This window comes from Eptatretus burgeri, chromosome 10, assembly GCF_056783735.1.
Source record: "Eptatretus burgeri isolate ZD-2024b chromosome 10, Ebu_testis_v1, whole genome shotgun sequence".
Taxonomy (NCBI): Eukaryota; Metazoa; Chordata; class Myxini; order Myxiniformes; family Myxinidae; genus Eptatretus; species Eptatretus burgeri.
In genome coordinates this window covers 107069077-107091926 of record NC_140970.1, presented here as the reverse complement: position 1 = coordinate 107091926, position 22850 = coordinate 107069077, and the positions used below count along the sequence as shown (strand labels likewise).

General features: G+C 46.6%; 1 protein-coding gene across 1 annotated transcript; it reads left to right on the top strand.

Annotated features, from left to right (window-relative positions):
• Positions 1–15565: 15565 nt before the first annotated feature.
• Positions 15566–16969, top strand: LOC147019382 (general transcription factor II-I repeat domain-containing protein 2B-like). The gene is made up of 3 exons (XM_085900128.1): positions 15566–15694; positions 16047–16445; positions 16544–16969. The coding sequence occupies exons 1-3, from the start codon at positions 15566–15568 to the stop codon at positions 16967–16969; spliced, it is 954 nt and encodes a 317-aa protein (XP_085756254.1).
• The last annotated feature ends 5881 nt before the right edge of the window (positions 16970–22850 follow it).

Sequence of the window (22850 nt, the reverse complement as noted above, 5' to 3'; positions counted from 1 at the left end):
CACCTTGCTCAGCTCCAGACCATGAGCACTTCTCGTACCCCTCCCAGTGGCAGTGTGATGCATGCCAATGAGGAATGTATCAGCGTCTCTGCTTTCAGCAGAAAACCGGCATGTTGTAAGAAGTGTGCAAACCCTCACCCAATTGAAAGGGACCATTGCCTCGTTCAAAATGATAGATGTAGAGCACGTGGAAAAATAGGTCACTGGATCAAACTGTGCTTCTTTACAAGGCTCAGGCAGACACCACAACAACAACAACAACAACAACAACAACAACAACAATTGAGATGCAGGGCCCCACCTAATGAAATTCATTCGATTGAACAACATGAGCCTTAGCACTATGAACAGTCGCAGTCTCAGGACACATGCAGCAACATTGACGGTATCGACCATGATTGTTTTGCTTTCAAGGCGATCAACGCTCTAAATACGCCACAATATGAGGTGTTTCCTCAGGTTAACATACGTCTTGACAACCGACTGGGCACTCATGTATTGTCCCGAAAGGTGGACACAGCTGCCCAGGGCAATACCCTCCCTTTGCGCATATTCCATCAGGTGTTTCCAGAATAACTCAGCAAGAAACATCTTCCTCATATGAAAGATTTTTCACCAAATCGCTAAGGTTCATCTTACTGCTCACAATGGAACGAAAATTATCTTTGTTGGTGCTGTTCACATCCAATGCAAGTTCAAGAATTCACCTCGGATGGACCCATTTCTTTGTCGTTGATGTCCCTGGCCCAGCCATCTTCAGACTTCCATCATGTGAGACCATGAATGTTGTCACCATGCACTGTGCCATAGAATAGCAACCCATTTTCAACAGTGTAGAAAACATATTCGCAGCACTTCCACAACAGTTTGACCATAATGGTGAATTTTGGGCCACACACAAACTTGTTCTTGATCCGAATGTGCCCTCTTCAGTCTGAATTTGACAACATGGTTTAATGGTTAAGGTAGCTGACTTCAGATCTTAAGGTCCTGAGTTCAAACACTTTTTGGACCATAAATAACACCAGGTGGGTTGATTCAGCCTATCATCCTTCTGAGGTTGGCAAAACGAGTACCAGCAGTGGGGAAAGTGAGCCATTCGAATGTCCTGCATAAAAGTGGTGACCTGTCCAGATTGTGAAACTGCCTCGGCAGCCATATGCACCTCAACGTGCGAAAGGAATTGTTTAGACAACACGGATTGACGGAATTTTGAGGCATATAGAGGAACAAACAGAATGGTTGAACTCATTAATGGCACCTTTACAGTTCCTCACTATATGATCCATCTCCAGCTCGAAAATGTCCTGGATAACGGACAAACCGAACGGAAGATGCTGGAAAGAGTATTGGCTCGATGGGGTCTCAAATGTAAGTAGAGGCTGACTATCAGTATCAAGTTTCACAGCTCAGTAGCCAGAATTGGCATCAAGTTTCAAGAAGTATTTGTCTCCAGCAAATAATGATTTAACTCTTCATTTGTTGGGGTTCTGTGAAGCAGGCGGATCAAGTGATGGCTTAAGTGATATGTATGTTGGCAAACTCGAATGCCGTCGTCCATCTTTATGACATTGTATGTTAATATCGTGAATAACCTTGCAGTGTACAGGGCCGTGGAACAGGAACATGAACGGAACCTACATTAGCTCTTGCTTACTGTGCAACATGAAGGACTTGTGTTCAATTCTGCAAAGTATTTCACTAAGAGTTGTCACCAACGATGCGATACTGCTCCTCCAAGTGTTTCACCAAGAGGAGCAGTATCGCATTGGTTGGGAATGTGTACAGTGCTCAGTGAATTCAGCCAGATCCTCAGAAGGTCAAGGAACTTTGGGCTATTCTCCCACCTATGTCCAACTTCAAGCTCCAGCACCTTCTTGGTCTAATGACGTATCTCGCATGCTATGTGGATAACTTCAGTGCGACTCCGAGAGCTATTCAAACAACATGCCAATTTCAGTTTGGGAACCACATCATCAGAAGACATTTGATAACCTGAAAAGCCAAAGTCTCTGAACACTCACTTCTTCATTACTACCGGCTGGATTAGCCGATGTACCTCCAGTGTGACGTGAGTTTCTATGGCCTGGACGTGACCCTTCCTCAGGCTCATGTGCAACCAGTTACACCCTTTCTTGCTTTTGCGAGCAAGACCCCCTCTGCTGCTGAGCAATGCGATGCTTGTATTAAGAGGGAACTGCTTGTGATTGTTTTTTTTGGTGAGAAACTTTCTCATACCTATCAGTATGGTCACAATTTCCATGTGATGACATCAAAAACTGCTGCGAATGATCAAGGAGAAGCCACTTGCTGTGGCACCTCTGCATCTTCAATGGATGTTGATTCATCTGTAGAGATACAAATTTATAGAGCATCACAAGGGCATGGACAATCAACTTGCAGATGAACTCTCTTGTCTACCTTGTCTAAACACCTGTGCAATCGAACTAGATCTATGTGTGGACCTCGTCCGATTTTCATCAGAACAGGTTCAAAGTCAACAGCAAGAAACTCTGTGTCCCAGATCTTAGTTGACTTGATAATATCATCATGATTGGCTGGCCTAATTGCATGAAGGACACATCAGAGCACCTCGTAGGGTTCTGGAGTTGTTGCGCCGAACTGTCATTTGAAAACGTTATCATTCTCAAGGGAGAGCAAGTTGTTATCACAAAATGTTTGCAACACGAAAATCTTCAAAAGCTACACTTGGGGAAATTTGGTCACAAGAAAGCCAAAGTTCTCTCTAAAGACACGGTATACTGGCCTTATATCAATAGGGATATTGATAGTATTGTCAGTACTTTTCAAACATTCCAGAGGCATCAAGTGTCACAGGTTTTGGAACCATTACTCCAGCAAGAAGTTCCGTTAAGACCAGTGAGTAAGCCGACAAAAGGGTGGGCCATAGAGTAAGCTGATCGAGAGCAAACTGATGGTGCTCAGTGGTTAATTGTGTGCGATTATGATTCAAAGTTTCCGATTGTACGATCACTTCCTGATCCTTGCCCGAGCCCATTGTTATTCAGCATCTTCAGGGTATTTTCTCCGAGTGTAGCATACCTGATTGTCTCATGAATGATAAAGTTGCACATTGTGATGATGCTGAGTTTCGAGTTTATTGTCAGGTCAAGGCAAATTAGATCTGTGGCTTGCTGTAGGAACCAGGTAAACCTGTACTAACCTTTTCATGGTTGGGTTGTCGGCGACTAAATCGTCACCCCCACCAGGTTTCCTGGTGAGGAGGGTGTATGGAAATGGACACCCAGAAGGATTAAAAACAAAACCTGTCAAAGGGTGGCGGAGCTCAAATTGTGGTGGTGTGGTGAAGTGGTGCTGATGTGTTGTTCACCAGATGGTGATCTCGTTGGGTTATCCTGATGCCCAAGGAGTTGCTGTAGCTGTGTCCAACAGCCTGACTTTAATGGTAATTGAAGTTACACCATCAATGAGTGTATTATAAAAGACTACAGATTCATTTCTCCCTAGGTGTCATTTCCCTGGTCTCTGTTTATGCTCCGACTGAGGCGAGTGATCTCACCATGAAGGATGCATTCTACGCCACTCTCGAGTCTGTGGTTGATCAATGCCCCAGACGAGATACACTTCTAGTCTTGGGGGATTTCAACGCATCAACTGGGCACTGACAGGGATGGCTATGAGGCATGTTTTGGTCCCCATGGGTCGAGAACTGTGAACCAGAATAGCTCTCAGTTCCTTGACTTTGCAAGAAGTTGTGGACTTAGGGTGGCTGGTTCATGGTTGGAGCACACACAGGTTCATCGCTGGACTTGGTATTCCAACGCTGGTGGTGCTGCAAAGGAAATTGACCATGTCCTCGTTGATGAACAGGCTGGATGTTGGCAAGCTCAAGGACAAAAGGGTAGCTAAAGAGTTTCAAACAGGCTGAGTAGGGATTTGGGGGGTCTGGGTGGTTTGGGGGATCCTGAAGAGTTGTGGAGTGCCTTCAAAGCTACCATCCTTGATGTTGCCGGTGGAACTCACTGAAGGGCGAAGAAAAATGTTATCTCTCAAGGGACACTGGATATCATTGACCAGAGTCACAGGGCCAGGCTTAATGGCAGAGCTGAGCTGTTCAGGAAGTTGAGCAGTAAAACTGGATGTGCACCGAGGGTGGACAAGGAGGCCTATGTGCGAGGAATTTGTGAGGGCATAGAGCAACACCTGTGGTGAGTGATTCTCGTCCTGCTTATAAGAAATTCATACATTGCATTCCTCCAAGCCCATCCCTCAGTGTATTGCGGTTTGAGTGGAGGATGGTGGGCTCTTGACAGCGGGGTCCAAAGTGAAGGCCGGCTGGGCCGGTTACTTTGTGCGGCTGCATCAAGCTGACTCAACAGCTGTTAAGTTGGATGTCAGGGGTGTTACTACCCATATCGCTGACCCTCCAAACAAATGTGATCCACCTTCATTTGTGGAAACACAGGCTGCAGTGAACCGGTTGAAATGAAGTAATGTTCCAGGGATCTGTGGCATCCATGAACTTCTCAAAGCTGGTGGAAATGTTGTACACTCAGGTCATGACATGCAGTTCTGTGCTCTGCATGGAACACAGGCATCATCACAACTGACTGGAAGATGGGCATTGTTGTCCTTCTCTGGAAAGGGAAAGGTAATCATCAGGACTGTGACAACTACCAAGGGGTGAGCTACTCTCAGTGCAGAGCAAAGTCGATGCTCGGATAATTCTCCATGGGGTTCGCCACCATCTGCTTGAGCACCAGTGCCCAGAGCAGTCAGGCTTTTCACCAAAGAGGTCAACGATTGACCGTAACTTTGCTCTTCGTGTCCTCACCGAATGCAGATGAGAGTTTTGGTAGGGGCTGCTTGCAGCCGATGTTGATCTCTGTAAAGCGTTTGATTCAGTGAATCGGGATGCCACCTGGAGGATTCTTGGTCTTCGTGGGGTGCCACCAAAACTGATAGATCTGATGTCTAAACTCTACTCTGGTACTGGGAATGCCACTGAGATGAGTGAATGCCACTGAGAAAAACCACTGAGATGTGGTAATATTATCTCTGACTTTTTTCAGTTGTTACTGGGGTCTTTCAGGGATGTGTACTGCCCCCCCCCCCCACACATTTCACTACATGTATGGACTGGATTCTGGGGAGGATGTCAGAGAGATAAAGCTGCGGTGCATTGTTTGGGAATGTCAAGATCTCTGACCTTGATTTCGCAGATGATGCAGTCATATTTGCAGAGACTCTAGATATCCTTGTGGGGCCCCTTGAGATGATGAATGAGTCAGTGCGGGATTGCATGTTTTCTGGGTCAAAAGTAAGATCCAGGCTTTGAATGACATCTTGGATGCTGCTATATTGTCTGTATCTGTTTGTGGTGAGGATGTTTAGGTCACAGAGAGATTAACTTTCCTTGGCAGTGATATTCTTGTGCCAGAGGACAATCGACATTCGGGTCGGGCCTGGGGAGTCATGGATTCACTGGATCATGGGATGTGGCGCTGTCACTACCTGTACAGAAGGACGAAAGTCGAGTCTTCAGGTCCTTGGTGCTTACAGTCTTACTCTACAGATGTGAGACTTGGACTCTGACCAAGGATCTGAGATGGAGACTTAACTTAATTGGTACCAGGTTTCTTCTGAGAATCCTTGGCTATCGCTGGTCAGACTTTGTGTCCAACGAGTGGTTGCTGAGGGAGATTCAAATGAGATTAGTTACCTGCATAGTCCGTGAGCATCAGCTGCAGCTGTATGGACATGTGGCTCGTTTTCTTGATGCTAATCCTGCTCACAAGAGTATCTCAGTGAAGGAGCCTCATGAGTGGAAGAGGCTAATGGGCCAACCATGTACCTCATGTTTACAGCCGGTTGATCATCATCTCAAGGGGATTGGGATGGGCCAAGCATCTGCCTGGCGGATTGCCGGACGGAGACCCCTGGAGTACCAGCGGAAAGTGGATGCAGCGACGTGCTACTCCATTGCATGCTCCCAAACCTGACCTGACCTGACCTGACCTGACCTGAGTTTCGAGGTTTTGCAAAAGCATCAAAAAGGAATTTTGATGCAGTGATGTCAAGTTCCCTGTATGTCAGGTCCAACTATGTTATTGAGCGTAATGTCGTAACTATGAAAGAGACCGACACTGATGAAGTGTAAGCATGCAGGTACCCATTGCAGACTTGCCTTCTTCACATGGTGTTCAACACTGACCAGTCATTCACTAGATTGTCCAGCATAATTGCCTTTGGACAGGAAGTTCAAATATATTGTACCTCCCAATATTGTGAACAATCTGGACCCCTGTATTGCTGTCGATGACGAGTTTGTAAATCGTGATCAACATTCCAATTTTTACCATGATCATCACGCCTGTGCATTTGAATATCTACCTCTGCATGCAGGCCAGTTTGTGAGTGCTCAGAATAAGAGCTTCGATATTTGGAGCCAGCAACTGTGAGGAACTGAGATCATATGCACTGCGATCACCTGAAAAATCTTTCATATTTTTGGAAGAGAGTTCATATTCAGAAGACAATTCTTCCTATACAAGCTAATACCCCCTTGAGTGAGGACACCAGTGGTTCCAGTTTGTCAAGATGTTGTTCTAATGCTTCTGTTCCTGTACCTGCTCCAAACAGCCAATCACTCACTGACCAATTAACAGTGTTGCTGCTACTCATCAGTGTGCATCACAGAATGTAGTCCCAATTCCCCACCACTCAATGTACTCCCAAACAATGCGTCGAGTCTAACCAAGTGTACTACAACCTGCTCTGGCAGAATGGTTTAACCTCTGACTCGTTTCAAGTCATGAAGTATTTTTTCCACCAATTGTTCCTGCGTTATTTGCAATAAAATAATCACCATAGAATGACGCCAAGGCCAATATGCTACTATAATGTTCTTTTTAAGGGTGGTGATGTACGATGTGGGCTGCAGGTGCAATTCAACTGACCTTTGTGTGTTTGACATGGACATCGTATGGAGTACTTCCGGTTCGATTGAAAGGGTTCTTGACTTTTTGTGTGCTGCGCAGCTGGAATAAACCTATCCAATTGCTCTCAGTCTTTGTCATCGATCAACCCAACCCCCCCCCCTTTATCTTTATCAAAGATCTTGACACTCCCAAACAATGCACTGCAGCTTTATCTCTCCGACATCCTCCCCAGAATCCAGTCCATACGTTGTACAGGACACAAGTGTGCACGATACGGGCGGCGCGTTGTTTTCAATCGATTTCTGGATTTAATTATATCGGCATCCTCTTTTTCCCTGCATTTCTCCATCTCATACTTCTACCTATATTCTTTTTCATTCTAAAGCTCCATCTAATTATTATATCCGATCGTTCCCCTCAATTCCTGACAGATCAGGGTTTGCCCCGCGCACACGATACTAGAATTGGGCGAACGCGAGCGCTGACCACGTGTGCCATGGCGGATCCACGCTTCTCTCATGACACCTTGTAATCGTACAGAGCAGGACACGAATGGCACACATCTTGTTCTGGTCTGTGCATGGGTTTACCCTAACACCTTACCGTCGGTCGTCGCTGGCGACCGCGAGTGTTCCCCGTAGACAGTGGACGTCTCCTCACCTCTCCACCTGGCGAAGTCGCGATCAGGCAGAGGCGTGCTGTGCAGTTGAGACCTCTCGGGCCGTGTGGCGCATCGTGGAGCAGGCATTAATCAGTGCTAATCGGGGGTGCCACGGCGGGCATGCGGGGCCAACACGACCCTCGGCCGGTTGCCAGGGCAAGGTCCGGGAGATCGGTGCAAGGCAATTCATGTCGCGGAGTTCGGTGCAGGGCGATTCATATCACGGGTATCGGAGCGAGACAATTCAGCAGCTTGGAGTTATCTTGCCGGAAGTGGAGTGTAGCCACTTCTGGCCATCACAGCCAAGCCACGCAGAGGTCCGGCCCCAATCAGAGCGGCTGATTCGGGTGACGACACATCGCTTCAGGGTAATGCCCCCACCCTGCACCCCAGGGTCTATAAAGGATGGGTTGTGAGGCCATCTGTAGTTCTGGTTTTGGTGTCTTATCCATCGCTGCTGTCGGCTCATCCCGTTCTCTGCCCAGCCTGGGATCGATCTCTCTGCCCGTCTGCTAACTCCACCTTCTCTTCTATCCCTTCTCCGCCCACACGTCGCTGACTCCACCCACCCACCTGGTCCTGTCTACCACTCCACCCACGCACTCTCGACTCCGCATTCTCCACCCATTCGGCTCCAGACTCCGCCTTCTCCACCCAAAGTCCCTCCTTCACGCCCGACGGTCACGTCTCGTTCTCTGGACTGACGTGAGCTGCACAAAGCAAGAGACGATGTGCCAGCTGTCAGGGAGGTATCGCCCAGCGGAGCATCCCCCCAAAACATATTGGTGGCGCGATCGGGCAATCGTGCAAGGTAATGAGAGGCCATTAGCCTCATCTCCTCTCCTTCCTCTCTCTTCATCTGGGTGTGTGTGTATGTGTATGTGTATGTGTGTGTGTCATGGCGCCTGTCCTCATAAGTTAAGATTGCAGAAGATTATTATATCGGGATTACTCTGCTCTGTGTCTGCTTTTGTAAGTTACTTGTATATTTCCACACCATTCACATTCCTTCCTATTCCTGTGACAGACAACAATAAACAACATTCACTGTGCCACATACCTTTCCTCGCCTGCTTGTAAATTATATTATTATTATTAGAAATGTTCCCAGCTCATTTTTTTCTGTTCTTTCATTGATCCAGCATGGTCCGAATCCAAGCTTAGCCGGGACTTTATTGCCAATGATCCATTCCTTTTAGCCGGTACGTCCTTGGCAGTGTCGCTCGGCTAGATCCGATCTGGTAAAGTGATACGGTTCGGACAAGGCATACCGAGGGCGTGTTTCCCGGTAATTAAATCACTTGATTAATTAGGTAACCCAGTTAACCCAAAGACGAGAGGACCCTCGGTCACGTGGTTGAGTTATTGGCGTTCATGGTCAGTTAGCGACCCGCCGTGTTATGGAATTATTCGTGTGCGACGGTCTGCAATTCCGGGGAGTCTGGTGGGAACCCGAGATAGCTCCACCCCCTTGTTGGTCTTCTCACCCGACCCCAGCCTGTAAAATATATATATATATATATATATATATATATATATATATATATATATATATATATATATATATATATATATATATATATATATATATATATATATATATATATATATATATATATATATATATATATATATATGGCCACGGAAGAACCGGACCTGGTGGCACTACTCACAAATAACTTTCTGGTTCGGTGGGTTGCTTTACAACCACGAATGCCAATCAGTTAATCACGAGTTCCAGTGCCCAGTCTAATTATGCCGTTTAACTAGAGGTCACGTGGTTACCTGAATGGGGAGCGCGCCCTCAGCAAAGCACCAATGTTATCTTGATTAGATTTTAATTAGGGTGGCCAAGCGTTTTAACCGCTGGTGCATGCCGAATATTTTTGGTCACAACTGTGGTAATTACCTCCCAGTCTATCTGGCTTCGGACAATGCCAAACCAATGGAAGGAAAGGACAAACATGAACAGGTTGGGAATAGACAAATAAATTATTAATAATAAAATAAATAAATAAAAATATCTTTTTATTTGCCGAGGTAAATAAAGAATGAATTTCAAAGCAAAATCAATCAAAATGCCAGGAAAGAGACAAAGAGCAGAAGCTTAACGGGGGTTCACTTACTTACAGCTAAACACAGACAAGGGTACCCAACAGATCATTCAGGGGGAAGGGGGGCAAGGGGGCAAGGGGGCGAAGGGGGCGAAGGGGGCGAAGGGGGCGAGGGGGCAAAGGGGCAAAGGGGACAAGGGGGCAATGGGGGGAAGAGGGCAAGGGGGCAAGGGGGCAAGGGGGGAAGGGGGGAAGGGAGCTAGGGGGGGGAAGAATCATCTCGCTCACCAGAAAGTCGTCCGTTAGGCGAAAAACGTCCTGAAATGCGTGCGTGCATGTCATGTCCGTCACCAGCACCCAGCTTTGCCATGCACCCTCTCGCGGAGCAGCCTTGAACGCCAGTCGAAGTCTGGAGGGCACCGAGATCGTCCGTCGTGGGTTTTGAGCAGGGGTGAGGAACCTCCAGCCTCCGGGGCGTATACGGCTCTCGAGAGACCGTGTGATCCGGGCCGCGAGGCAATTCGTAATATGGAATAGGCGAAGCCGAGAAGCGAACGTGGATTTCTTCTTTCATTCGCTTCTTAAATATATCTAATTAAAGTCTTTTTGCTATGAAAAAATAAATATTATCTCAACATTACCTTCACAACAACAACTACACCGCCGAGAACAGGATCTCATCAGAAAAAAAAAAATCCTCAACATTACCTTCACAACGACAACTACACCGCCTAGAACAGGATCTCATCTAAAAAACATAAATACTAGAAGCGAACGTAGTATTCTTCTTTCATTCGCTTCTGACTTTACCAATAACTGGTTCACAACTGTATACGCAATTTCCGGTTACTTCGGCCTGGATTCGGGATCAGTGCTCAAATAACGTAAATCACGATTAAAAATTATTTTTTGATAATGCGGGAGATATCTTTATTAAAATCAATGGAGGAAATATACACCATGTCTGGTATTATTTGGATATTTCACGTCTCCGACGATGCCTTCATCTCCCGGCATGCATCATTCCCCATGACAAAAACCGGAAACAAAAAAAATAACCAGAAGCAAAAAAAAAAAAAAAAAAACGGAAGCTATTCTCTCTTGTTGTTGTTGTTTCCTATTCTCTCATGTGCACGCGTTAAGTATGAAGATTGTGGTGAATTGAAGGTCGTGACGTGTGATCACATGTTACCCGGCTCGAGCACAGAAGAGATAAAGCTGAGGTTCGGCTCGGTCGCGGGGATTGTCCCAGGGGCATTGTCGTTTTATGTCGGCGGCTCACTTGGTGCTCATTGAATGGTGAGAATACTGATTGATATATAATACTGATTTATTTTGCGGTGATTAGTTGCGCGTGTGTACCTTACTGCTTATGTACTCCTTGCTGCGTCTGTATTTCCTAGTGTGCCCGTAGAAGCGGCTTCAATCAAATGGAATAAAGCCTATACTCTGAAGGTTCTTCTCTCGTCCTCATTTCAATTTATTCCATTTGGTTTTCTCGGCTCTCTCAACCAACGATGGACAAGATCTACAAACCAGAGAGGTTCGACGCAGACCCAAACGCGACTGACTCAGAAATGAAATGGTCGCATTGGTTCTGTTCCTTCTCACACTATCTGACCATCATCGAAGAGGGAGCTGACGAATTGGCCGCCCTCGTGAATCATGTCTCGCCCGGCGTATACAGGCTCTTCTCGGAGTGCGACACTTACGAAGCAGCGATCGACGTGCTGCAGGCGCTCTACGTGAAGCGCAAGAACGAGGTATACATACGACATCTTCTCAACACACGCAAGCAAGCAGCCGGGGAGACAATCGATCAGTTCCTGCAAGCTCTGAATCAGCTGGGAAAAGACTGCAGCTTCCGGGCCGTAAGCGCCGAGGAACACCAAAAGGAAGCGACCCGGGAGGCATTCATCCAAGGACTTAGATCAGCCCACATACGGCAACGCTTGCTAGAGAAAGCGCAACCCACTCTTGAAAAGGTAGTCGATCAGGCTCGAGTGATGGATACGGCACAGCAGCAATCTGAGTCATTTGGGACACCGATACTGCTAATGAACGCGGCTACGGTGGGAACTCAAGGAACCCCACTGACACAGACACAGCCAGACACAGGGGATGGAGAAACACCCGAGGAGCCGGATACCCAGGCCACGTCAAACTCCTCAGCAACTGCTCCGGTTGGTAAATGTTTCTTTTGTGGGTACAAAAGACACACTCCCGCCACAAATGCCCTGCCAGAGATGCCACATGCATGAATTGTGACAAGAAAGGGCATTATGCCAGGGTATGTAAATCTACTCTAAGGAGAAATAAACCCACTTCTGCGGCTCTCTACTCGCAAAAGAAACTAACTGCAGCCTCCCCGGGGAATCTATCCAAGGCTATCATCAATGTACGAATTAACGGGCATATGGCTGAGGCACTGTTGATACCGGAAGCTCTGAAAGTTTCGTCAACAGCTCGCTAGTGAAGGGCAGGAAATGGAAAATCCACCCGACAGACAATACGGTATGCAAGGCCGCCACATCACTACAGTCCCGCGTACGAGGGTACTGCAATGTTAAATTGGACGTAAAAGGGTACACGCATCGGGATGTAAGGGTACTGGTGCTTTGTGATTTGTGCGCAGACGTAATTCTGGGTCATAATGTCCTCAAGCAGCACACGAGCGTCGAAATACCCTTTGGAGGAAGCAAACCTCGTCTAATTTTAAATGCCTTGACTACCGCAGAGGTAACATCCCCCCAGCTGTTTGCTAAATTGTCGCCGGCCTGCAAACCGATAGCGATTAAATCGCGGCGATATACCACTGCCGACATGAATTTCATCACTTCAGAAACCAAGCGATTACTGGAAGAAGGAATTATAGAACCGAGCGATTCGCCATGGCGCGCACAGGTGTTGGTGACCAGCAGCCAGAACCATAAGAAACGAATGGTTGTCGATTATTCCCAAACGGTCAATCGCTTCACCCAACTCGACGCCTACCCCCTGCCGCGCATAGACGAGATGGTCGAACGCGTGGCCAATTATAAGATATTCAGCACCATCGACTTGCGAAGCGCCTATCATCAAATTCCCATCCGAGAGGAAGACAAACCTTACACCGCATTCCAGGCAGGTAGGCGCCTCTTCCAATTCAGGAGGATACCATTCGGCGTCACGAATGGAGTAGCTTGCTTCCAACGGGTTATGGACGACATCATCTCAGATGAAAACCTCAAAGACACTTTTGTTTATGTGGACAATGTCACAGTGTGCGGTAGGGATCAGGGGGAACATGACATGAATCTGGACAGATTCTTGAGCATTGCTAGAAAATATAATCTGACTCTCAACTACGAGAAATGCGTATTCTCGGCAAGGTCAATTGACCTTCTCGGCTACACGATAGCCGACGGCATGATTAAGCCTGATCCTGAACGATTGCGCCCGCTCCGTGAGCTACCCCCACCTCAGGACCTGCAGACAATGCGCCGGGTGATCGGCATGTTCGCTTACTATGCGAGATGGATTTCGCAATACTCCGAGAAAATACATCCCCTAGTGCATTGCAAAAACTTTCCACCAGATGCCGCTGTTGTAACAGCTTTCCACAACCTCAAAGACGATATCAGTAATTCCGTGGTATTATCGATCGATAGCTCGGTGCCCTTCGTGGTGGAGACAGATGCTTCAGATCACGCGATAGCTGCTACGCTTAATCAGTCTGGGCGACCCGTCGCGTTCTTCTCGAGAACTCTCTCTGGAAGCGAGCAGAGACACTCGGCAATGGAGAAGGAGGCGTACGCCATCGTCGAAGCGCTGCGTAAATGGAGACATTATTTACTGGGAAACCACTTCACGCTCGTTACGGACCAACAATCCGTGGCATTCATGTTTGATGGGAAAAATAACGGGAAAATTAAGAATGAAAAAATTATGAGATGGCGGATAGACCTAGCCTGCTATAGTTACGACATTGTTTACCGGCCCGGGAGGGAAAACCCTGCTGCAGACACCTTCTCGCGGGTCTACTGCTCGGCGACAATCAGTCGGGCTTTGCAAGACCTCCATGTGTCTCTGTGCCACCCGGGGGTAACCAGAATGGCACATTTCGTACGCAGACAGAACCTGCCCTATTCTATTGATGATATTAAACAAATGAATGCTTCATGCCCTGTTTGTGCTGAACTAAAACCCAGATTCTATGATGTGGCTTCTGGCAGACTGATCAAGGCCACTTCTCCCTTCGAGAGACTAAACATTGACTTCAAAGGGCCCCTGCCGACCGAGACAGACAACAGATACATATTCACTGTTGTTGATGAGTATTCAAGGTTCCCTTTCGCGTTTCCGTGCTCGGATATGACCTCGGGTACTGTCGTGAAATGTCTGTCTGACCTCTTCGCTATGTTTGGGAAACCTTCGTACATACATTCAGACAGAGGGCCGTGTTTCATGTCGGCCGGGCTAAAACAATTCCTATTAGAGCACGGCATAGCAACTAGTCGAACGACGGGTTACAACCCACAGGGTAATGGGCAGGTGGAACGGTATAACGGAGTCATTTGGAAAGCTGTAACTCTGGCGTTGAAATCAAGAGGACTGGGCCCCGAGCGGTGGGAGGTTACCCTTCCCGACGCTCTGAATTCCATACGCTCTTTGCTCTGCACGTCCACCAATGCAACTCCTCACGAACGAATGTTTACTCACCAACGACGTTATGTTGACGGCCAATCGGTGCCCAATTGGCTAACCCACCCCGGAACAGTGTTCATGAAACGCCCGGTACGACAAAGTAAGTATGAACCCATGGTGGAGGAGGTCGAACTCATCGATACTAATCCAGAGTATGCTCATGTCAGGCTCCCGGATGGCAGGGAGACCACTGTATCGGTCCGCCATTTGGCTCCCTCAGGCACTCCTCCCGCAGGTACACCACCATCTGGCACACCTCCCTCTGACATCCCCTCCCCAGGTGTTCCCCCCCCCCCAGGGACTCCACCCGAGAAGGGTGACGACGGGGCTACCGCGTTCCACCCGGGAGCGATCGGGGAGTCATCTCTGGCACGAGTCGAGGCTCACCAAGAGGATCGGAAGCCTCCCTCAAGTGAAACCGCCATCTACTCCCGGAGAGGCCGACGAATAATACCCCCTCGCCGACTCAATCTGTAAAGGGGATTATCGGCATCCTCGATGCTCATGCTCCTATATGCTCGTTACATAATATATCGATGCTCATTACCATGCTCCTACAACTCAAAATAATCCTCACTGCTTGGCATGTATGCTTCTGTGGCTTAGATAGTTCGCATTGCTTGAAATGTATACTCCTGTAGTGCTGAAGTAATCATGGTGCGTTAGCTGGGCCTCTAGTTGCATTTTAAAGACGGGGAGAATGTGGTGAATTGAAGGTCGTGACGTGTGATCACATGATGCCCGGCTCGAGCACAGAAGAGATAAAGCTGAGGTTCGGCTCGGTCGCGGGGATTGTCCCAGGGGCATTGTCGTTTTATGTCGGCGGCTCACTTGGTGCTCATTGAATGGTGAGAATACTGATTGATATATAATACTGATTTATTTTGCGGTGATTAGTTGCGCGTGTGTACCTTACTGCTTATGTACTCCATGCTGCGTCTGTATTTCCTGGTGTGCCCGTAGAAGCGGCTTCAATCAAATGGAATAAAGCCTATACTCTGAAGGTTCTTCTCTCGTCCTCATTTCAAAGATCACTACGTTCGCTAAAAATAAACATAAACAACCTCAGAAATACAACACAAAAAAACTCCAGACAGCGATTATTTTTTCCTAAAAAAATTAATTAAACGGACAGCCGTCATCTGTCTGTTTCACGTTCAGGGTCAGTGAATGCAGCACGTGCGTCAGGTAATGTGTGATCGCGTAATCTCATGTCATCATTTCATTCAGTATATGCAAACATGGCGACTAACAAGAAAAGAAAGGTAGATGCGGAATGTCGCACTTTCCAAGAGAAATGGGCAAACGATTATTTGTTTGTGGAAGTAAAAGGCAAGCCAGTGTGCCTAGTTTGTCGGGAAGCCCTCTCGGTGATCAAAAATTCCAACCTCGAGCGTCATAACAAACACCGCCCAACTCGCCATTTTTGTGCGGGGGATTACACCTGGGTTTGATACGAGCGAGGAGTTGCTGTCTTTGCAAGCCGTGCATGGCACCACCAAAGGTGAGGATTTGTTTGAGCAAGTTGTTTTGGCTATGAACAAATTCGAACTGCAGTTTTGACAAGTTAAGTGGCCTGGCCACGGATGGAGCCACAGCCATAGTTGGCACGCAAAAGGGATTGACTGCATTGGTCAAAAATAAATGAGTCGTCTCAGTCTCGATCCAAGTGAGTTAGTTGTATGCCACTGTATCATACACCAAGATAATCTGTGTGCACAGTCCCTGAAGCTCAAAAATGTGATGACAACTGTCGTTTCCACCATAAACCTCATCAAAAGCAGAGGGCTGAACAGCTGCCAGTTCAAGGAGCTACTGAGTGAACTAGAGTCAGAGTACGGAGATCTGGTGATCTGGTACTGTGAGGTGCGGTGGCTGAGTCGCGGAAATATGCTCACACGGTTTTACTCACTGAGAGAAGAAGTGAAACAGTTCATGGAGATGAAGGGGAAACCTGTCATGGAACTCGGTGAGAGCAAGTGGCTGTGGGATTTGGGCTTCATGGTGGACATTACCAAGTACCTGTCAGAGCCGAACGTCAAGCTCCAAGGTCCCAACCAGCTTCTCGGCTCTCTGCAATCAAATGTGAAATCATTTGAAGCTAAACTAAAGCTGTGGCAAGTGCAACTGGAAGGGGAAACACTGTCCACTTTCCCACTCTGCAAGAACAATAGCCTGCTGTGACATCTGAATATGTTGCTGAGTGTGCAAAACTGCAGGCATTTGGAGAGAGGTTCCAGGACATGAAAAGTAAACAAAGGGAACTGAACATATTTTCCACGCTGTGTAATGTGGAACCAGCTGATGTGCCTGACAACCTACAACACAAAATCATTGAGCTGCAAAGCAATGATGAGCTCAAAGCTAGGTGCAACAACCTCCCTTTGCTCGAGTTCTACAAACTGTATGTACGTGCTGAGGATATTCCCATTCTGAGGAGACATGCACTGAAGTTTGCATCACTGTTTGGGACGACCTACAGCTGTGAGCAGTTCTTTTCAAAACTGACTCTTGCAAAGACTCGGTTCCGCTCAAGACTGACTGACTCAGACCTGCAAAACCAGCTGCGTGTAGCATCATCATCACCACCACCTGACACCAAACGCCTCGCCAAAAAAAACAGTTCCAGCCATCGTATTAGGTGAGTCCGATATATGTGTTCAATAATTTTGCATGGCCCTCAAAGGATGTTTTAAAAATCGAAATGGCCCTTGACAGGAAAAAGGTTCCCCACCCCTAGTTTAGACTCTTGTGCCGTTGGTGACTGACCCGTGCCTCACTTGTTGGCGGCGCTGCTCACACTCACACTCACACTCACACTCACACGCGCACCACACGCTCGCTTGCCGAAGCACTGGGAAGGACGAATTGTCTCATTGGTGCTGGTCAGACACCCACCCACGCACCACACGCTCGCTTGCCCAAGCACTGGGAAGGACGATTGTCTCGGCGCTGGTCAGACACCCACACACGCACCACACGCTCACTTGCCCAAGCACTGGGAAGGACGAATTGTTTCGTCTGCGCTGGTCAGACATCCACTTCTTGCTCGCTTCTCTCGCCCTTTGCTTTTTCCTCTCTCCTTTCGCTTTTTCTTTTTCCTCTCGCTTTTTCTCCTCACGATTTTCTCTCCTCACGCTTTTCTCTCCTCACGCTTTTTCTCCTCACGATTTTCTCTCCTCACGATTTTCTACTCATGCTTTTCTCTTCACACTTTTTGTCTCTTCTTTCCTCTCCTCACTCTTTTTCTCTCCTCACACTTTTTCTCTCCTCATGCTTTTCTCTCCTCACGCTTTTCTCTCCTCACGCTTTTCTCTCCTCACGCTTTTCTCTCCTCACGCTTTTTCTCCTCACGATTTTCTCTCCTCACGATTTTCTACTCATGCTTTTCTCTTCACACTTTTTGTCTCTTCTTTCCTCTCCTCACTCTTTTTCTCTCCTCACGCTTTTCTCTCCTCATGCTTTTCTCTCCTCACGCTTTTCTCTCCTCACGCTTTTCTCTCCTCACGCTTTTCTCTCCTCACGCTTTTCTCTCCAGAATGCCTTTTTCCCCTCCTTTCTCTCCTCACGCTTTTCTCTTCAGAACGTACCTCTCGCTCATTTTTATATCCCCGGGCCATCTCCGCGGGGTGCCGTCCGCCCCAAGCTCACCCCACCCCACTGGCGCGCGGTTACCATTTCGACCCGTGCGCTCCCAAAAAAGGCGGGCGTCGGAGCTCACGAAAGATTACCGCTGAGGAAGAATGGGGGCGGGCTTCAGAGCTCGTGAAAGAAATGTGTGTGAACATGTCTGTCGCAAAGAAAAAAGCTTCCCATAAAAGAGGGAATCTATCCTTTACCCTTCTCAACGCATCACATTTAAGATCCCATTAGACATGGGGATGGGGCTAATCTGAACATGCATTTAAGGAAATAACTGTCTGAGGACCTGGATGTGTGGATGCATTCATCAGACCGGATTCTGAAAACCGTAACAATATATATTTCTTTATTTTTGATGATGTATATACTCTACCAGTCCAAAGTTTGAGAACACCCCCATTTTTCCAGTTTTTACTGAAATTTAAGCAGTTTAATGCTTCAATGTACTCTGAAATTAAAGCACAGAACAAATAAAGAATTGCAGATAAAAAAAGAAATCGTAGAATGGTTTTGTTGAACAAAATTTAATCTAAATTTTTGACTCATCAAAGTAGCCACCTTTTGCAGATATAACAGCTGAACATACTCGTGGCATTCTTTCTTCAATGGAAATCAAATATTGTTCGGAAAGTTCTTCCCAGCACTGTTGCCGAAGCTCCCACAAATGTGTTGCACTTGTAGGTTGCTTTGCTTTTACCCTTCTGTCCAGTTCATCCCAAACCAGCTCGATGGGGTTTAACTCTGGAGACTGTGCTGGCCATTCCATGATTTGAAGCCTATCGTCTTGTTCTTTTCTTCAAACGTAGTTCTGACATCGCCTGGAGGTATGTTTTGGGTCGTTATCTTCCTGTGGGATGAACCCCTGACCTTTTAGGCATATGCCAGAGTGTATTGCATGGCGCTGCAAAATGCTGTGGTCGCCTTTTTGGTTCAGGGTGCCAGTCATTCTGTGCAAGTCGCCAACTCTGGATCCAGCAAAGGAGCCCCAGATAATCACGATTCCTCCTCCATGTTTGATAGTTGGTGTCACACACTGAGGAACCATCCTTTCGCCCACTCGAAGGCATACAAAAACTCTGCGTGATGAACCGAAGATTTCAAATTTTGATTCGTCGGTCCATAAGACCTTTTTCCAGTTTTCAGTAGTCCACTGGCGGTGCTTCATGACCCAGGCAAGCCTCTTTTTCTTATTTTGCCATCTTAGCAATGGCTTTCTTACTGCCACTCGACCTGTCAAACCTGCAGCTCAAAGTATTCTCTTCACTGTTGAAACTGAGACTTCCTTACTTCGACCAGTGTTAAGCTGTGTTTGAAGCTGCTGTCCTGTGAGTTGCCTATCACCCAAGCTGTTGACTCTCAGAAACTTGTCTTCTGATTGTGTTGTGGCTTTGGGTCTTCCATACCTCTTTCTGTCAGTTTCCTCCAGTTTCCAAGTTCCTTTTGATGGTGTGAGAAAATCACTGACACCTTGGCTTCCTTTGCAATTTCTCTAACGGAAAGACCTATACTTTTAAGCGTAACTGGATGATGACCCGTGAACCCGTTGGGTTCCCGTTGTGACAGCGGTTGATAAAAAATAATCACTTCAAAAAAAACGGATAGCCCCAGCTAACTATACCACTGAGGTTGTTTGCGTTGATCAAATACTCCTGAATAGTACTTGACTGAATCGGAAATTGATTTTTTAATAATTTTTTCGTTGTCCAGTTTGAACGAAACTTGATATTGCGCATCAATGTGAAAAAAACGGAGAAAAGAAAGTCGAAGAAATTATTGTGCAAAATCTTCTAAACCCAATTTTATTTATTAATGAGCACGGAAGTTTTCGATGAAAATGTTCATATTCGTTTTATGTTTAAAAATAAATCGTTCTTTGTCGGTACTAAATGTTTGAGATTTTTTAATAAATCATTTCCAGAAAAAAAAAGATAGCTCTAGCAAACTATGCCGCTGAGGTTGTTTGCATTGATTAAATTCTCCCGAAGATTACTTGACTGAATCGGGAATTGATTTTTTAAATAATTTTTCCATTGCCTGATTTGAACGAAACTTGATACTGCACACCGTAGGTGAATGGTAAGTAAGGTGGCCCTAATATTTTTGTGCTATATTGTACCGTTTTGGCTGTATTTCGGGAACATACATACATACATAGATACAAAATGAGAGTTTTAGTAATATATAGATAGATAGATAATGGTCTGTCTGTCTTCCTTTGTTAATTATCTTTCTCGCCATTATGAAAGCAATATACTACTTCCTGCAGTGCAATATTGTCCAAATAATCCTTCAGAGGGTGTAGAAACACAGTCTGTTCCAACACTACTTTTGGACAGACAGAGGGTTTGTAACTAATCAACAAAAGTTGGGACACCTGCAAGAATTGTTTGCACCAACTTTCAAGGCTTAATTTACTTCCATTGCTGTAGAACAGCTGCAGTTGCTAACCCATTACTTGTTCCCTGAAAAGGGCCTTTTTAACAACTCTGAAATTTACATTATTTTTCAGTTTTTTTTAACCTATGGCAGTTTACTGCTTAGCTTTGTACCATTTCAGGTTATTCACTGGACTTGAACTGCTTAAATTTCAGTAAAAACTGAAAAATGGGGGTGTTCTCAAACATTTGACCGGTGGAGTGTGTGTGTGTGTGTATATATATATATATATATATATATATATATATATATATATATATATATATATATATATATATATATATATATATATATATATATTTATATATATATATATATATATATATATATATATATATATATATATATATATATATATATATATATATATATATATATATTGTTATGAATTCGCGCCCACCAGCGTGCGATCGGCCGCTTTCCACTAATAGCAACCGCGTCGCCCACCGGACGGACAATTCAGTAGTGACCCTCCTGGAACTATCGCCAGAAACCAGTCACGGGTGGGGGTTTAACCTCACCACAGCCCAGTCCGCATTCTACCCGCACGAAATACGGCCACTCGCCGAATATCGAAATACCTAAGTACTCGTGCGGGTAACCTGCCGAGGGGCCGTACCTCGCCGCAGGTCGGCTTGGGAGGGACACGAACCACTTAAGTGGTCTGTTCCGTTCTACAGCAATAACCGAGTGGGTATTATCGCCGACCTCGACGGATCCGATTCTCCTTACCGGGTGTTTAAAACCCAACTAATTATTCCGCGATGCAAGATGGCATTTTCAATGGGGAATAGAGGACGCAACAAACGGGATACATTTCACAAGCAAGTACATTTATTATTTACACACAACACAAGCAAGGAATCATGCACGTATGTACAAGCAAGGCAAATAGAAAGCAATACAACCGAATATGTGCAAGAATCATGTACAGTTACTTAACAGGACACGGTGCCACAGCATGCATTCAAAAACAAAAGGAAAGACCTCCCCAAAGGCAGGGAGGTAGATGGGGTCCGTGGACCTTTATAACGCGGGACCTGGAGGACCGAACGGGTCCCGTGAGACCGTGGCAGGTTACCTGCCCCCCCCCCTCGGTGGTCGGCGAGTCGTGACGTCCCGTCCCTGCAGCAGTTAGCGTGGCCTCGCCTGATTCCGGGCCTCCCGCCGGCAAGCTCTCTCCGGCGCTCCTCACACGGACGCGCAGGTTCGCTCCACCCAGCCGGCAGAGCTGCGCCTCCAGTCCGCGTCTCCAGTGCGTCGCCCGGACTTTCTACCATCCCATTCCTCCAACGAACAGGTCGCTCCACAGGACCAAGAGCGCATAAACCACTGGACCAAGAGCCAGGAGAGTGATGAACCACCCGACGGCGAAACCACCAAAGACCACCAAAGACTTAACGACCACCACATGAAAGAGACTGACCTCGCGTCTCGTGCAGCCTTATATAACTCGGGGCTCCGCGCTTTGCCCCACCCCGTTTTCGGCTCCACCTTCCTTCGAGAAGCTTCTCGAAAAGGGGCGTTTCTCAACTCCGACCGCCTCACTCCTCGTATCCACCAATCGCGAGCGAGCCGCTTCGCCCTTCTCGTCACAACAGCCTCGGAGAAAAAAGGCAGTAAAAAAAACCCACACTTACCATTGGAGGTTGCTTTTTCTCCTTTTACGCCCGCGTTCCCGGACCCCTTTTGAACGCGGAAAGGGTCGTAGCATGGTCTTTGGAGGATGGCGTTCGCAAGCTGGTGTAGTGGCAAAGATGGTTAAATGGTGGTGGTGTTGTTGTGGTGATTGTAGCATGGTTGGCGTTGTGGCGTAGTGGGTGGTGGTTGAAATCGTGGGCGAAATATGTCTGTTCAAAATAACGATAGGGAAAGAAAAACACTATCTCAAAGGGTCGCAGCCCGGTGTACACGAAGATCCCTCTAAACAACAGTTGGGAAAGCTATCTGAACACTCACTTTGGGCCCTGTCACACCTTGACGTTTTAGGCAGCAATGGCAACGTATAAAAATGTATGTAAAACGCTGGCGTACGCTGAAATTTTGATGTTTTTTTTTAAGTTTTTGGTGTATTCATAACGTGTTGGTCGTTTGCATAACATATTAGTAACGGGCACAGAACGTTTCGTTGTGTTATACATAACTTTTACCAACAAATGCCTACCTTGTTGTCTGCATTCAAAACCTATGACAAACGATAGTTTAACTTACCCTTTGCGTGCTATACGTATCGCCGGCGAACTCGTGGCGTAGCCAGTTAAGAACTTGCCGGATGCCGATTGAAATCAAAACTGCCTGAGAATTTGAAGTGTCAACATCGCAGTCACACCTTGACGATTTTACCAGCGTATGCCATTCTATGAAAAATGTGTTTACAACATTAGGCACACGTCGAATACGCTATAGGTAAGTTGTGTATACGTTTAGAGTATGCTGGAAATCATTGAA

Excerpts from the sequence above, each read along its gene's own strand:
- LOC147019382 (XM_085900128.1), top strand. The coding sequence starts at position 15,566 with ATGGCGACTAACAAGAAAAGAAAGGTAGATGCGGAATGTCGCACTTTC. Across the intron at positions 15,695-16,046 it reads TTTGTCGGGAAGCCCTCTCG|TCCCTGAAGCTCAAAAATGT; the intron begins GTGATCAAAAAT and ends CTGTGTGCACAG. Across the intron at positions 16,446-16,543 it reads CTAAACTAAAGCTGTGGCAA|GCATTTGGAGAGAGGTTCCA; the intron begins GTGCAACTGGAA and ends GCAAAACTGCAG.